Below are 16,035 nucleotides of genomic sequence, written 5' to 3'. Positions count from 1 at the left end.
AGCACCGACAGACTGTAAAATATATTATTCAGCTCAGCATCCCTGCAAACAGCCGTGCACACCTCAGCAAAAAGCAGCCGGCCTGGAAGACCGAGTTTATTGTCTTGACTGAAATAAATGTGCACTGAAATGCAGAAAAACTCTCTTACATGTAATTCAACTTTTATTATCTTTGAGGGGAAACTAGATAGTTTATTTGTGTTGTTTTAATCAGATGCACACCCAGGGGATTCCAGTGCAGACTCAGAGCTTCCCAGGCCACACCCTGGTCCAGACCCACAGCCAGACGCCGCTGCCCATCCAAACACAGGCGGCCCAGACTGTGATGATCACCTCCAATGGTGGGCGATTCATCCAGAACCCTGTAATCTGCCACCAGAGCCCTGCTCCTGGTTTTCAAGGTGACCTAATGCAGGATTAGAAAGTTGTCTGTAACAGTGACATCTTATCACTTCTTAAAAATACTGTATTTTTTAATCTAAATGTAAACAATCATCCCTCTCCTTGTCTCCCTGCTGTTTAAAGTCCTTCAACCACAAGTGCAGAGCATTATGACGTCACCACAGCTCCAACCAGTCACCATTCAGCACCAGCGTGTCCTGACACCGAGTGGTCAGACCATCCAGACTCTATCCACAGCGCCCACTGCAGTCCATACCGTGCAACAGCAGGTGCAACAAGTACCTGTAAGTAATGCGGCTGCAGCTACAGGAGGCCTGAGCAAAATGCCTTAAATTTAAGTTTCTATAACTCTATAAGCTTCTATAATAATCTATATTAGTCTTATGTTGATCTTTTGAATATCTTTTTCCCTCAGGTTTTGGTGCAGCAGCCTCAGATCTTGAAGACAGACTCACTCGTTCTTACGACACTCAAACCAGATGGCACACAGGTGTTGTCGACGATGCAGAGTCCCACAGGGATCACCACCCTAACCACACCCATCCAGAACACGGCTCTACAAGTACCGGTAAACAGCTAACATATAAAATCACAATGCTAGTAACTTTATTTGTAAAGGGCTTGAGCTTTGACAGGTGCATTAGCAAACAAAATTAAAGAACCCAAACAAAGCTGAACATTTTTGAATTACACTGTTGCCACTTTTCACCACTTTTGCCTAATTTTAACCCACTTTTGCAATTTAAAACCCATTTTTTGTCAATTTTAAACCCTTTCCACCACTCTTTTCTGCCTGTTTTTGCCACTTCTAAACCAAATCTAGTAACTCTCTGTATATTGTTGGCTCTGTTGACACATTATTGCCACTATTACACCCTTGGACCACTTTTTAAGCCACATTTCATAATTTGATATGCCCATTTTGCCAGTTTCTGACTTTTTCTGCCTCTACTAACACTTTTTTGCCACTTTATATCAATTTTCATCCCATTTCACAAATTTCCACCTATTTCTGCCACTTAAACGCCATTTCAGCCACTTTGAATCCCCTTTTACTACTTAATATGCCCATTTTTGCCACTTTAACCCATTTTTGCCATTTTTGGTTATTTCTTCGCACGTCCATCAAATTTTTGCCATTTCTAACCCATTTCTGCTACTTTTAAAATCAAATTTCACCACCTTTCCCACCATTTTTTGCCATTATTAACCCATTTTAACTATTTTTAACATAGAATTTACATTTTTATGAGGGATACTTACTACACAAATGGATTAAGATTTGTTTCTTTGATAAGAGTGGTTATTATTCAGGTTAAATATAAAACACCACAGTTTAACTTTATAATGGACCATGATTTTGCTGGCCCTGAGTTTGCCTGACATTCTTGCAATTGATTTTGCAACCGCTTCTCTGTGCAGCAGAGGGTTCAGATGCAAAACCAAGAGCAAACTGCAGAAACCTGGCATGTTTTTCCTCCAAATCATGAATTTGTGAATTTGACCTTGATTCAGCGCTATTAACGATTTAAAATAATAATTCGAGAGTTCCCACCTGAATGTTCTGTTTCTGGTTTCTGCCTCCAGACGCTGATGAGCAGCAACATCCTGACCACCGTTCCCGTCATGATGGGCGGAGGAGACAAGCTGCCCATCAAGCAGCTGCAGCCCGGCTCTTCCCACTGCACGAATGGAGGCCGAGCGAGCGTGGAGCCAGCGCAGGTGATTGGAGGAGTCGTCGGCCCGGGGGGAGTGGTGAAGGAAGGTGAGAGGAGGACGACCCACAACATCATCGAGAAGAGGTACCGCTCGTCCATCAATGACAAGATCGTGGAGCTCAGAGACCTAGTCATGGGTAATGATGCAAAGGTTAGTGGCTCCAACTAGAATTGTTTTAACTGTTCCTATGATGCAAGTAAAAATCAAACCACAAGTAAAGATATTAGCTAAATGCATTAAATATTGAGTTTGTTTTTTGTTTTAAATGACCAAAAATGCAGGCAAACTCATTCAAGCTGTCTACATGTAGACATTTTGATGGTGCTCTCTCTTGTGGCAGTTTTGGTAAAAGATTTGGTCCTTTTGTGGTGCCATAAATCATTAAAATATCACATAATGTATCATTTAAAACATATGGTATCAAAAGTATTAATAATTTTGAGTCTAACTTGGTCATGGCAAAACATTTAAACATGATTGTAGTGACCCATACTTTTTCACTGTTTCAAATTTGGAATAAAGCTCTCCAATCTGACTCTTTTATTGAATTTGGCTCCTCATATCTTTCTTTGTAGATGCATAAGTCGGGTGTCCTGAGGAAGGCCATAGACTACATCAAATACCTACAGCAGGTGAACCACAAACTACGACAGGAGAACTTGGCTCTGAAGATGGCGAACCAGAAGAACAGTGAGTGTTATAATCTCTTAAACGTAGGATAATCTGCTGTTGCTGGATATTTAAATTACTTCCTTCTTCTCTCTCAGAGCCGGTGATTCTGTCTGAAGACGTGGAGCTCAAACAGGAAATAGTAATGATGTCACCTCCAGCCTCGGACTCTGGATCTGGTTCCCCTCCTCAGTTCTCGCCCTACTGTGTGGACTCAGAGCCAGGGAGCCCCTTACTGGATCACGAACCAGTAATTTGCCTTCTTTCCTATTGCAAATAAGCTGGTGATGAAAGCTGGTTATTCATTATTATTTATCCGTTTTCTGTGTTTCTTCTTGCTAGCTGAAGAGTGAACCAGACTCGCCCTCTTCTGTCGGAGTGATGGACGGTTCTCGTCTGCTTCTCTGTGCCCTGACCTTCTTCTGCCTGTCCTTAAACCCGCTGCCATCTCTGTTGGACTCTGAGGATTCAGGGAGCTCTGGCCTTTCTGCAGGACACGGAGCATCTAGATCCCTTGTCTCTGTTCCCCATCACTCACAGGACTTTGGTGAGCAGAGCCAACGCTCGTCTTTGAACCATGACTGAGTTCTGATTGAAACGTGATCATTCCAAGATGTGTAATAACTCGTGTTCAATCTCCTCTAGCCTCCTGGCTGCGCTGCCTTCTTCCTTGGGTGATGGTTTGGGTGCTGAGTGGAGTAGGAGCCGTGTGGGGCTGTGTCCGGGTCCTCTACCTGTGGGAGCCAGTCACACCGCTTCACTCACCGAAATCTGTGTCGTTCTGGAGACATCGCAAGCAAGCCGACCTGCATCTCAACAGAGTGAGTAAAGATTAACCCTCTGAAGAAGATGGAGCAATCAAGCTAAAATGCATGTATATGGCTGCCATTGCATGCAGAGACATTAATGTCTTTATTGTTTATTCACTTATATATCAAACATACATTTCTGCCACGAGTCTCAGAATTATGGAGCTGTTATTGTTGCAAAACTATTTGCAGATGCATACAAAGATCTGTACACAAATCTGCAAATACATTGGTAGATTTGCAAACAAGTGCACAAATCTACAAATGCATGCGTCCACAGATGTGCAAATATGCGTGAAGATTTGTATATCTGTGAAAAGATTTGCAAGTCTTTGCAAAGATCCACAAACGCATATATTAATCTGCATATATGAAGACTTGTTGTAATTGTGGACTTAGTACATTTTGGTTCAGAAAACTCACTCTTTTTTCCTTCAAGTTGTCAAAATACTCACAAGCCATCAGTTACAACTGAAATCTGCAAGATCCGCAAATGTGTACTCAGATCTGTAAGCATAAGCACTGGGTTTGTTTCCCTCAGCACAGGCTCACAGGCATTTGCAGATTTGTGTACAGATCTTTGTATGCATTTGAAAATAGTTTTGCTACAATAATAGCACCATACAGAAATACCTCACAGAGGTACTGACATAGGACGGAACAAAATCAGGCCTTTAAAGAGTGGTATAATTAAACCATCAATCAAAACTGATTGTTAAGAAGCCCCATTAATACACATTATCTTGTCATGAAATATAGGTCTCCTTAACATGCTGCATCATTGTAAAATTGGGTGTCAATACAAATTGGTCACCTCAGAATCCTGTATCAGCTAGACAGGTTATGTACCGTAGCCTTCAAGTTGCTTCTTTACATTCTAATTTGAAATATATCCAGTATTTTTTAAATATTTAGCCTAATTTAGCTTTAATTGTAATTTATCACAGCCTCTTTTGTGAGTTATCACAATAGGCCTTTTTAAGCAATTGACAGTACTGATTTTTATGTGTTTTGTGTTGCTTAACCCTTTATGACCTACCATAGAAGAAAAAACGAAGATAAAATTAAATTGTGCTCAATTATACAGCATGTTTATAAAAAGTAAACTATTCACAGTAGTGCAATCAAGTCTCTAAGTGTGCCAGATACATCGGAACATACAAATGTTTGCAGAAGACCACATTGAAACAATAACAAGTGTGACTTGTGACCTGCAAGAAAACAATGCGATAGATTTCCTGCAGCCAAAACATCATCATACATCCTCACGTACACGCATAGTAGGAAGTGCTGTGAAAGGCAGCGGTCCGAAACATATTATAGTAGATTGTTTTTAATGTGTGCACTTTTTACTACATTTCTGCAAAAGAAGGATATTTCTGGAAGGAAACGGTTCTCTGGGACTCATTAAATGTGTGATGTGTTAGTGTTACTCTTCTGGTTTTATATGCAAAAAGAATTATTGCTCTATTTCATTTAGTTGCAGTTCTACCCACACTTAAAGATGGAAATGCATCAGCAGCGCTGGCACTCCCGTAGCTCTTACTAATGAAGATTTCAAAAGAAAAAACTGAAGAAGCATGTCCAAATCTAGGTCATATAATGATAAAAGTGCTCATATTCCATGAGGTGGCATAAATATTGGCAGTTCAGTGTCTTTAAAAAAGAAAGCATGTTATTTTTTGTCACTTTTGAAGAATACTAACACAGCTTGGTTGAATCTCTCAGTTTTGAAGTCTCAGTTAGCTGCCCAGTCCCTGCCTGACTCTATTTTAAGCACCTGTTTGAACCCTGTTCACATCTTAGTCATGACTTTCACAGCACTCCCCCTCCTCTCTTCCATCTTTGTAAATTTTCTCACTGTTTTCCCCGTTATCTCTCCTCTGCAGGGTGATTACACGGCAGCATCAGCCAGTTTAGAAACCTGCCTGTCCATCTTGACTCGAGCTTTTCCCTCCACTAACCTCGACCTGGTCTGCTCCCTGTGCTGGAACGTGATTCGCTACTTCCTGCATCGCCCAACTCCCCTGGGCTGGCTCGTTCATCAAGTGAGGGGGAAGCACGAGGGGGAGGAGGCCAGGACGAGTGCGAGAGATGCCGCGCTGGTTTACCACCGGCTGAGTCAGCTGCAGCTCACAGGTGAGTGTGGATGACTCAGAGCTGATTCTGCACACTGGGGATGTCACACTAACAGATGATAGTCAAAGTCAGATGATACTGACAGCTGATTCGTTACCACTGCAAGAAAAAGAGCTTCAGAACTGTGATGCTAATCATTGCTGACTAATCCTGCAACTTATTTTCATTTAACTACGAAGATTTAAGTTTTGTCTTTGCACCTTTGCAGGAAAGCTTCCTCAGCGTAGCAGTCTGTGGGCTCTGTCTCTGTCTCTGAGCGCTGTAAACCTCAGCGAGAGTGCCCAAGGCAAGCTGCCCGCTGCCCAGCTCACTGAGATCTATATCACTGCAGCGACAGCCCTGCGCACCATCCTGGGCCACCACCTCACCTGCTTACCTGTGAGCCTCTAGCCCATCCTTTGTCTTCAGTCACTGATATTTTCATAACTTTGTTTCACTTTTCTTTGCATCACTAACATTATTTTCTGATGTCTTCATCCCAGGGTTATCTGCTGAGCTGTGCGGAGAGCGTGGCCAACCAATCAGAGACCAAGCAGATCCCTGACTGCCTGCGCTGGCTCTTCACACCTTTGGGTCGGCAGTTCTTTCTGAGCTGTGATTGGTCAGTGAAGTCAGAAAGCACTGTGGGGGTGTTCACCTCTGAGAGAGACCCAGGTACGCCCAGGATTTGTACGTTGTATTTTACTTGACTAACAATTTGTTTTGTTTTCCTGCAAAAAAGGCAATTTTATTTCCTACATATGCATGGTTAAGTTTGTTACTGTTAAGTTGGCAGTATTTTCAATACTTTAATACTTTTTGGATATAATTTTCTTTAATCCATATAATATCCACTAGTTTTACATTCAGTAGTACCAAAATTTTGAAGAAAAAGCACAGATATACATGCATATTCAACCCAAAGATGCTGGGAGCAGAGACAGAGAGAAACAACACTCAGCTATGGCTGATCAAGTAAGAGTGAGTGCCAGCGTCCTGTTGCTAAATTAAAGCATTGAAACAGAGAGAGAAGATGTTATTTCTTGAGTATATCACAGTGGTTACGCTCTCAAGAAGTTAGAAAAACAACAAAACCTTTGCACAGACATGAAGAAGGATTCAAGATTTTGTTTGACTGATGCTTAAGATGTGCCCCTCTCTCTGTCCTTGCTGATTGTTTGATTCAGCAGTTGGTAAATGTATTATATGAAGTCTTCGTAGCATCTTGTAAAGATGCAGGCATTAACACTAGTGTCTGTTACAGAAAGATAGAGAGCAGATGAGAGAGACAGTGATGTCTCCTGGTTTCTAAAAGTCTTCCTTTACATCCAAACATGCAGACTGATGGCAGCTTCACAGCCCTGCATGAACATAAAATGTCCTAAATAAGAAAAAATACAAACTACAGAGCAGAATTCCTCCATACACATCATCTGATTTATTAATGGTATTTCAGAGGAAATATTTGATTTTAGGTAGGCCTTGTACAATGTTTTGGGGAAATCTTATTTTGCCTGTTGTTATGTTTACTGTTTAGCAAATCTTTCTTATGTGCAGGTTTGAAATAAAAGGAATAAATTAAGGAGTTTTGGGTGTCCAGGAGATCATTTTACTGGCTGTGGTATCGTAACAGGCATTAATATTATTTCATCCTAACTGGTATCGTATCAGAATTCTGGTGTTGTGACAATTCTAGTAGGTACTGTTTTCACTCATTCTAGACAAAGTTTGAGGAATAAGTGAACAAGATAGTCTGCTCCATATCCATCCTCTTGACCCTTTATTTCTTTGGATTTGTTTCGTCTTGTATAAAGTCACTCCAAAGGTTTGTGGTAAATGTGGAGGGATACCCAGGCTGGCACAAGCTGAAAGCAGCTCACCTCCAAGAGGTAGCCCTGTGAGCCTACCTGGAAACTCTTATTGCATTACTTTGTTTCTTCGTGATGCTGAAAGAATTCACTGTTCCCTTGGTTTTGTAGAATTGAATGTTGCTGAAACGATGTGTGCCCTACAGTTTCATTATTCCCCTTGTTCCCTTTCCAGCCGACCCCATCGCTCAGCTTCATCGCTGTTTCTGCAGGAAGCTTCTAGAGAGAGCCGTTCACACACTCATCCAGCCGCAGAGCGACTCTGAAGGAGGCAAACACAAGAACGACTCAGGGTGAGGCACATGTAGGCAAAATGTTTTGACATGAATTAATGAGTTATTGTGCATCTGTAAACCTGATCTTCCTCTCTGTGTGGTCTGCGTCCGTCAGGGAGTTTTCCAGCGCCCTGGAGTTCCTCCAGTTATTGAACAGCTGCACAGAGGACTCTCCCTCCACTCCTCCTCCCTTCTCAGCTCCTCCCAGTCACACCACCACCCCAGGTATGAGAACAACCTCATTCAATCACCAGATGGCATGAATCACATCGGATGATGTGCCAGGGAAGAGATTTTTTTTTATTGTTATTGTGTGAAGATTAGCCAGATCCCCATCTGAGCTATAACCATCAACATGGATTGATTTTCTCTGCTCACCAATTAAACAAACTCCACTTTTTTATCAAATATTCACAGAAACCATGTTTTAGTCATTGATTTGTGAGAGTTAATGACTTACAATTGACAGGAACACAAAGGAGATGATAATTAGTCACTTTCTTAGGGTGTTTTCACTGTGAATTTCCATGACGGTGCTGTCAAAAGCCCTGTTCAGGCCACCATGGCATTAATAATGAAGCCAATACATCCCAAAGACATAAATATCACACCTTGAAAAGGCACTGAGGACAAACTCAGCATCAATTTCACACTAAGACAAGCAGGATCTGAAGCATATCATCAAACATGCAGCTTTTATACAGCAGGAGACAGCATAGTCAGAAGAAGGAATGTGTTAACAGTCACATCATCTCTTAATTAAAGAAAGCTAGTTTAGGTTTTTGTTTTTCTTTTATTTTGCTGTCACACATCCACAGAACTCGGGGTTTTTTAGGATGAGCTCCGTGTATGAAAACAAAAAGCCAAATTTTTAAAGCTGATTTAACCAGGACCTTTTCTTGCCAGCCTCCCAGTCATAATTTGGTAAAAAGCTGGGGTGAAATGATGTGCAAAAAGGAAGGAAATAAGGAAAATTCCTGCAAGCATGTGGATAGAGTGATGATGTTTATATCCTGCAACAAACAGCCTCTTCTTACATGTAATAAATCTGTTTTGTACTCTTTATACCCCCAGTATGTTTGTTTCCATTTGACAATGATGCTGTGAACACCCTGAAGAGTCATCCTGGTTTTTTGTTTGTTCTTCTCTGTATTTTGATGTTTTCACATGTGCACAAAGCTCTCAAATGGAAATGAATGTACTGGGAGAAGAAAGAGTGTGAAACAGGTTTACTAGATGCAGAAAGTCGCTCAATGGTTGCATCATATACACGTCATCACCCTACCCACTCGCAACCTGATACGGGAACGGCAGCTGGACTTTTAAGCACATTTCAGACTGGCTGCGTGTGCCCGGCTTTCACACAAGGCGTGAGTTTGCTGCGTGTCAGCCACATCTCCCTGCTGTCAAATCCCTGTCACTTTTCATAAGTTTTACCTCAATAAACCTCCCCACAAGCGACTTGATTCGGTGTATAGTGGAAGTGTGCTGGGAACTATTCAAAGTAAAAGCATTTTGTACAAACAAAAGGAGTTTCTCTAAATGAAATGCCAAACAGGGCTTTTAATTTGAAAAACACAAAAAAGCACACCATGTTTATCTTTCCTGTGACATGTTCTACCAGCTTGGAGACAGAAAGCTTCACTAATAGTAAGTCTTTAGAGAACGACCTTCTCTGGGTCATCAAGAAACACAATGTAAACATATTCTACCCACGTGGATTTTCATAGGTGCTACAACACAGTAAATATGGCTCTCCATTTATCATTCTCCTGTCTATTATGGTCCATAACGGCACACAGCATGGAAAAAATAGGCAAGACCCCAAATCTGTAAATTCTTTGCGCCTGAGCAGCACATATCAGGCACATGAGACGCAGCACTCATGCAGGCAGTCTGACAGCTCTGACCTGTTAACATGCAAACAAACTGAAAATTCAGGCGCGTCACGGTCAAGACACGTGTGTCACGCTCACACACTGAAACTGGCTTTATGGGCACCTGACGCGCTTCCCTAAGCCTGATCCAACTCATTGCATCCTGGGCGCCCAGGACCCGGTGGGATGGTCTGTGAACGGCCAGCTGGGAGGAAACCCAGAGAGATGGGGCATTGGCATGGCACAGGCCTGGATGATGGCCATCAGGAGGCCAGAGCAGTCCAGGACTAAGGTCGATGCTGCTAAGGGCCGGACCAGCTTATGCTCCCATACCTGACCTGACAAAGCTCTCAGGAAGAGCTGAAACAAATTGGTCTCCCCAACTTCTTTCAGACCCCTGCCAGCCTCTGTCTTTGCAAATGAAGCAGGAAAATCTTCAGATAAACTCACTGTGCATGAGTCAGCGAGGCTAATGGCATTAACACCAGCAGAGCAATGCAATCTGTTTGACTGTGACAAAGCTGCATACTTTTACTGTGAAGATATTGTTTTATGGTTAGCATTAACACAAAGGCTGGTGTCAGTCCTGATATTATCAGACTCTGCTGCTGCTTCTGCTCTCTTGAATTTACCTGCAACATCTTTTTATCATCATGTCTTGCCTACTGAGACCTCCCTTCCTCTAATCCAACAGGGGGAGCCTTTTGCTTGTTTGGAAATGAAACTCAGTGGCAGATTGTCCTTAGATTTTGACAACAGTGCATGTGTGAAAAGAGCAAATAATTCATTTCTGTTTCTTCCTTCCAGTTGGAGACCCAGTGAGCCGTTGGTGGGCTTTGGTCCTGAAGGCTGCAGTTCATTGGCTGCAGGGTAATGATGTCACAGTGAAGTCACTGTTGGCAGAAGCTGAGCGGATGCCGAGGGCCTTGCACACATTTGAGTAAGTGAAAACTTGTTTCAGCCTGCATAGCATCACCACAAAACTCTCAAACAGAGTCATGAAGCTGTTCTTAAACTTATAAAGTGAAATATAAAGATTATCAGGGTCAAAATCACCTTGAAATTTGTGTAAGAGGGGTTTATCCTCCTAAAAACAGTTGGTAATAGAGCCCAGTGCTCATGCAGCATAATACAGAAACTGGAATAAATGATAGATTGTACAGCTGGTAATTAAGGCATCAGAGAAGCTCCTGTATCCATCCTAACTCTCCCTCTATCCTCTCTGTTCTAGCCACCCTCTCCCTAAGGCGGTGCTGCTGCTCTGTAAAGCCGTTCAGATGAGTCTCTCCCCCCTGAAGGGTGAGGGGGCGGTTGCCTGCCTCTCTCACTGCGACAGAGCCAGCAGCTTCCTGTGCTCCAGCATCGCGGTGCCCCTCGCCCCCTCTGGGAACATGCTGAACAAGGTAGAATCCCTCACAAAACTCCGAACTCTTGTACTGTTAAGTCTGGACAATCTGCTGTGGGTTTGTGGGTGGAATGATTTAGTGCTTTAAAGCAGAGTTTCTAAGCTGGTCTAGCCTCAGGACCCACCAACGAATCCTTAGTTAGAAATCTGGACACAAATTTTCAGAAGATTTTGACCACTATGACCAAAGAAAAGAAACATAACATCATTACAGAAAGCCTTGGAGGAAAAGCGTGCATGTATTTTACTCTGCTTTGCCATGGTAACAAACAATTTGATTGTTTTTTACAGATCTTGAGAAATTAACTCATTGTCATGGGAGCTTTTTTATCCCATTTTATGAAAATTAAGTCAAGATCTGAAGAAAACTGCCATTGTATGCTTGTTATCACTGCAAATAAGATTCAAATTAAATATATATGTCCACTAAGGGCTTCTATACATCGTAGACTCTTTACCATAATTTGTTTTGCAGGCACATACAGTGCCTTTAAAAAGAATTTACCCCCTTGGATGTCTCACCCTTTTATTCATTTTATAAATCAGTCATGGTCAATATAATCTGGCTATTTTGAGAAAAATAAAACAATTCTTGAACAGCCCTTTTCAAGTCCAGCCTGTAATTCTCTAATGGATTGAGGTCTGGACTTTGACTTGGCCACTCCAGAACATTCACCTTGTTGTCTTTAAACTACTTCTGTGTAGCTTTCTCTGTATGCCTCAGCTCATTGTCTTGCTGGAAAATAAATCTTTTCCCAAGCTCCCAAGTCCGAATTCATTTTGCCCTCTACCTTTACAAGCCTCTAGGGCGAGTTGCTGAGATGCATCCCTGCAGCATGATACTGCCACCACCCTGCTTCACTGTGGGAATGGAGTATTTGTATCCTGTCTGATGGCCAAAAAGCTCCATTTTAGTCTCATCAGACCAGAGGACTTGACCATGGAGTCTCCCACATGCCTTCTGGTGAACTCTAGTCCAGATTTAATCTGAGTTTCCTCTGAGTTTCAGCTGCTGAAGCTTGGAACTCCTTCAGAGTAGTCACGGGTGTCTTGGTGGCCTCTCTCACTAGTCTTCTTGCAGGCTCACTCACTTTGTGAGGACAGTGTGATCTAGGCAGATTTACACATGTGCCATATTCCTTCCATTTCTTGATGATGGATTTAATTGAACTATGGGGGATGTTCAGAGCCTTAGAATTTTTTTGAATCAGTCTCCTGACTTATACTTTTCAGTAACTTTCTCTGAGATGCTTGGAGTGTTCTTTTGTATTAATGGTGTAATGGTAGCCAGGAATATTAATTGACCAGTGACTGAACCTTCCAGACACGGGTGTCTTTATACTACAATCACTGAGACATTCACTGCACTCAGGTGATCCCCATTTCATTAATTGTGTTTATGCAGTCACTTATTTTACTTTACAATTTTTTATTTAATTGACATGACTTTGTAGAAATCAGTTTTCACCTTGACAATAAAGAGGTTTTTTGTAAAAAAAGAAAAAAAAAAGCCAAATTATATTGACCATGACCCAATAAAAAAGCTTTGCAGCCCTCCCTCCAGTTGAGAAACAGTACTTTAAAGGGTTTTAAAATGTTAGATACCACAATATTTAACAGTAATTTGCATTTCAATAGGAGATAGAAAATGAAATACTTTTATTGTAATCATGAATAGTATCACAAAGGACAGAAACTTTAAAATAATGTTTTATTCCAAAAATGTTTAATAGGAGAGGAACAATTACATCATAAATTGCAGATAAACTTTTGCACACATTGTTTGAATTGCACGAAAACTTTGGTGAATGTTTTTGTGCAGTGCTGACAGAGTTTGCAGGAGTTTGTCTGCATTTTTTGTTAAGTAAAAACAAGAAATAACATGGTGTCAAGAGCTTCTAATTTTGTTGCTGCATATTTTGGATTTTTACTAGAATCAAATCAAATATTATGATTCTGATGCTGTGACAAGCCTGTGCTTTAAATCTATCTTTTCCGTGTGCAGACAGATGCTCTAAAAATGTCTGTGTGCTCTCACTGACTCATTTTGAATCACTAGGGTTGATGATCACACTGCATGCTGCGCTGAGGTCAGGGCGGGCTGATCTAGGGCTGTGTTTGTGTGTATGTTGTGTGTGTTGTGTGGGTGGCAGGAGGTGGCTGTGGTGCATTGTAGTTGCATTGCATGATCCTGAAGCCGACTGCAATGTGTCTGCAGTGCAGTACAGACGCCTCCCCGATCTGCACGCACCTGCTGCACACTTCTGCTCCTCTCATTAAACCACCCAAATAATTCTGGGATTGATTTAAAGTTTTTGAATTGCATGTTTCTGATTTTCTCTGATTGTTCTTCATCACTGGATTGAGGGTGTAATTGCATGTTTTTAAACGTTTCTTCTAAAAGCCTTGATCTTTGTCTTCTCTCTCATCCAAGGGTGTGGAGCTACTGGTCTGTGACCTCCTGCTGACTTTGAGAACCAGTCTGTGGCAGCGGGGGAGCAACAGTAATGGAGACCCGGGCCCTGCTCCAGGATCTCAGCTGGCCGGTTTTCAGAGAGACCTGAGTGCTCTGCGGAAGCTCACACAGTGCTACAGACAGGCTCAGCACAAGGTACATATGTGTGTTTAATGATGCTGATTGGTAGGGCTGCTCGATTACAGCAAAAATCATAATCACAGTTATTTAGATTGGTGTTAAGATTGCACTTATCAAAGGAGATTACTCATTTATTTTACAAAATCATCTTCAGAGTTGTCACTTTTCAATAGCCTTTTCTCTGAGTTGCTTGGAGTGTTCTTTTGCCTTCATTGTATAATGGTAGCCAGGAATACTGAGTAACCAGTGACTGGACCTGAAGCAATGAGTGAAAACATAAATGTATAAAGATAATTATATAATGATATATGATAACAATGCATAAAACGCAATAGAATTACTTTGATGGGAAAAAAAGAACTTCAACTAACGTTAAAAAACGTACCCAATGGGGTGCAGTTAGCCTGTTAGTTAAGGCGTGCCTTTTAAAAATGATCATGGGAAACCAAATTGTACAAGTGATAAGACTTATTTCCTGCACATGTATTTCACCAAACAGGACACAGCAAATTAGTGTCAAACCTGATGATAAATAGCAGAGGAGCCCCAGAAAGATGGAGCTAAAATATCTCGACTGCTTTCTTGTGGCTGGCTGTGGTAAGGATCAGAGGTTCTCAACCTTTTCAGCCTGCAACCCCCCAAAATAAAGGTGCCAGAGACCAGGGACCCCCACTGTACCTGAAGGTGGCTGAACACAGCCATGCACATTCAAGAATATTCATGTGCAGACAAGGCCGCTCATTAGGGGGGAAAAATGGGAGAGCTTTCTGGGGCCCAGCCAAACTGGGGGCCAGCAAAATCATGGTCCTTTGTAAAGTTGTAATTAGCCCTCTTAAAAATGTAAATCCTTTTGTTAAAAACAGAATTAAAATACATTAAAAATAGCTAAAATGGGTTAATAATGGCAAAAAAATGGTGGGAGAGGTGGTTAAATTAGATTATAAACGTTACAGAAATGGCAAAAATTAGATTAAAGTGGCAAAAAATTTTAAAAATGGCAAAAACGGGTTAAAGTGGCAAAAATGGGCATATTACGTGATTAAACGGTATTCAAAAGTGGCTGAAATGGCGTTAAAGTGGCAAAAATAGGTGGAAATTTGGTGAAATGGGATGAAAATTGATATAAAGTGGCAAAAAAGGGTTCTAAATAGTCAGAAACAGGTAAAAATGGGCATATCAAATTGTGAAATGTGGCTTAATAAGTAGTAAAAGGGGTCAGTAGTGGCAATAATGTGTCAACAGAGCCAATAATATACAGAGAGTTACTAGATTTGGTTTAGAAGTGGCAAAAACAGGCAGAAAGAAAGTGGTGGAAAGGGTTTAAAATTGACAAAAAATGGGTTTTAAGTTGCAAAACTGTGTTAAAATTAGTGGGGAAAAGTGATAGAAGTGTAATTCAAAATGTTCTTAGTTTTTTTAAGGCATCTGGAGACCCCCGCTCAGTGTCCCACGATCCCCAGTGGGGTCCCAACCCCAACGTTAGGAAACCCCTGGTATAGATGGTAGGGGTTGATCTCATTGTAAAAGCCTAAATATTAAAGGAAATACTAATACTAATACAATATTAGGTTGTCAGACCAAAATATTGTTTTAGTTTAGTTCATTTGAAAGTCTGGCACCCACAGGGTCTGTCAGAACAAAATCTGGCCCATGTAAAAATGTGGTTGATGACTCCTGATCTACAGGGTCAGATTCAAACTTTTGGACAAATTTCTTGCTCATTTAGCTCTTTGAATTGCAATAAAATATGCACAAATTATGTAAATATTTACTTGATAATTAATTGATAACTTAATTGATTAAATTGAATTAGAAATGTATAAAAAAACAAGGTAATTCAAGAATTTGGTAAAGCTGTAAAATATCATGTAGGTACCAGTATTATTATTATTATTATTATTGTTATGTAATGGCTTTGATTATTTTCTTACAGAAATATAAACTAACCTTTTCACAATTTTAAATTCATTGAAATTTTTTGATACTAGACTTTTAAAATTAATAAGAATAAGAATTTGTCATTTCAGTGACCAAAAATATCAACAGTTACTTAAACATTAAAAAGATTACATTTTCAGGTGTATAGATAAGGAATTAATCAATCAGAAATTGCAGGTAAACTCATGCACACTTTTAAAACTGCACAGATATATTGACAATGTGCTTATTAAATGTTGTCATTGCTTTGTGCTTTTTTCCTGCAATATTTAGAAACTAAAAAATGAAAAATTAATCAATTCTGCCCAACAATTATGTATAAAAAGCCATATCTTCATTTGATTGTAGTTCTTATTATT

At 40.8% G+C, this 16,035-nt stretch overlaps 1 protein-coding gene across 2 annotated transcripts in view; it reads left to right on the top strand.

Moving 5' to 3' along the window:
• srebf2 (sterol regulatory element binding transcription factor 2) overlaps positions 1-16,035 on the top strand; it is a 35,875-nt gene that overhangs the window by 15,998 nt on the left and 3,842 nt on the right. Inside the window, exons 3-18 of one of the 2 annotated variants that reach the window (XM_041817379.1) lie at positions 215-401; positions 526-686; positions 818-970; positions 1,990-2,271; positions 2,697-2,811; positions 2,889-3,040; positions 3,133-3,337; positions 3,436-3,611; positions 5,489-5,738; positions 5,947-6,116; positions 6,221-6,392; positions 7,761-7,878; positions 7,976-8,085; positions 10,545-10,677; positions 10,969-11,140; positions 13,577-13,753. In XM_041817379.1, coding sequence (XP_041673313.1) covers positions 215-401; positions 526-686; positions 818-970; positions 1,990-2,271; positions 2,697-2,811; positions 2,889-3,040; positions 3,133-3,337; positions 3,436-3,611; positions 5,489-5,738; positions 5,947-6,116; positions 6,221-6,392; positions 7,761-7,878; positions 7,976-8,085; positions 10,545-10,677; positions 10,969-11,140; positions 13,577-13,753 — 2,733 coding nt within the window. Of the gene's footprint in view, positions 1-214; positions 402-525; positions 687-817; positions 971-1,989; positions 2,272-2,696; positions 2,812-2,888; positions 3,041-3,132; positions 3,338-3,435; positions 3,612-5,488; positions 5,739-5,946; positions 6,117-6,220; positions 6,408-7,760; positions 7,879-7,975; positions 8,086-10,544; positions 10,678-10,968; positions 11,141-13,576; positions 13,754-16,035 lie in introns of both variants that reach the window. The other variant, XM_041817378.1, reaches the window with a different exon arrangement.

This window comes from Cheilinus undulatus, linkage group 21 (genome assembly GCF_018320785.1).
Source record: "Cheilinus undulatus linkage group 21, ASM1832078v1, whole genome shotgun sequence".
NCBI lineage: Eukaryota > Metazoa > Chordata > Actinopteri > Labriformes > Labridae > Cheilinus > Cheilinus undulatus.
Note: the sequence above shows the minus strand (reverse complement) of the source record. Positions and strands in the feature narration are given on the sequence as shown.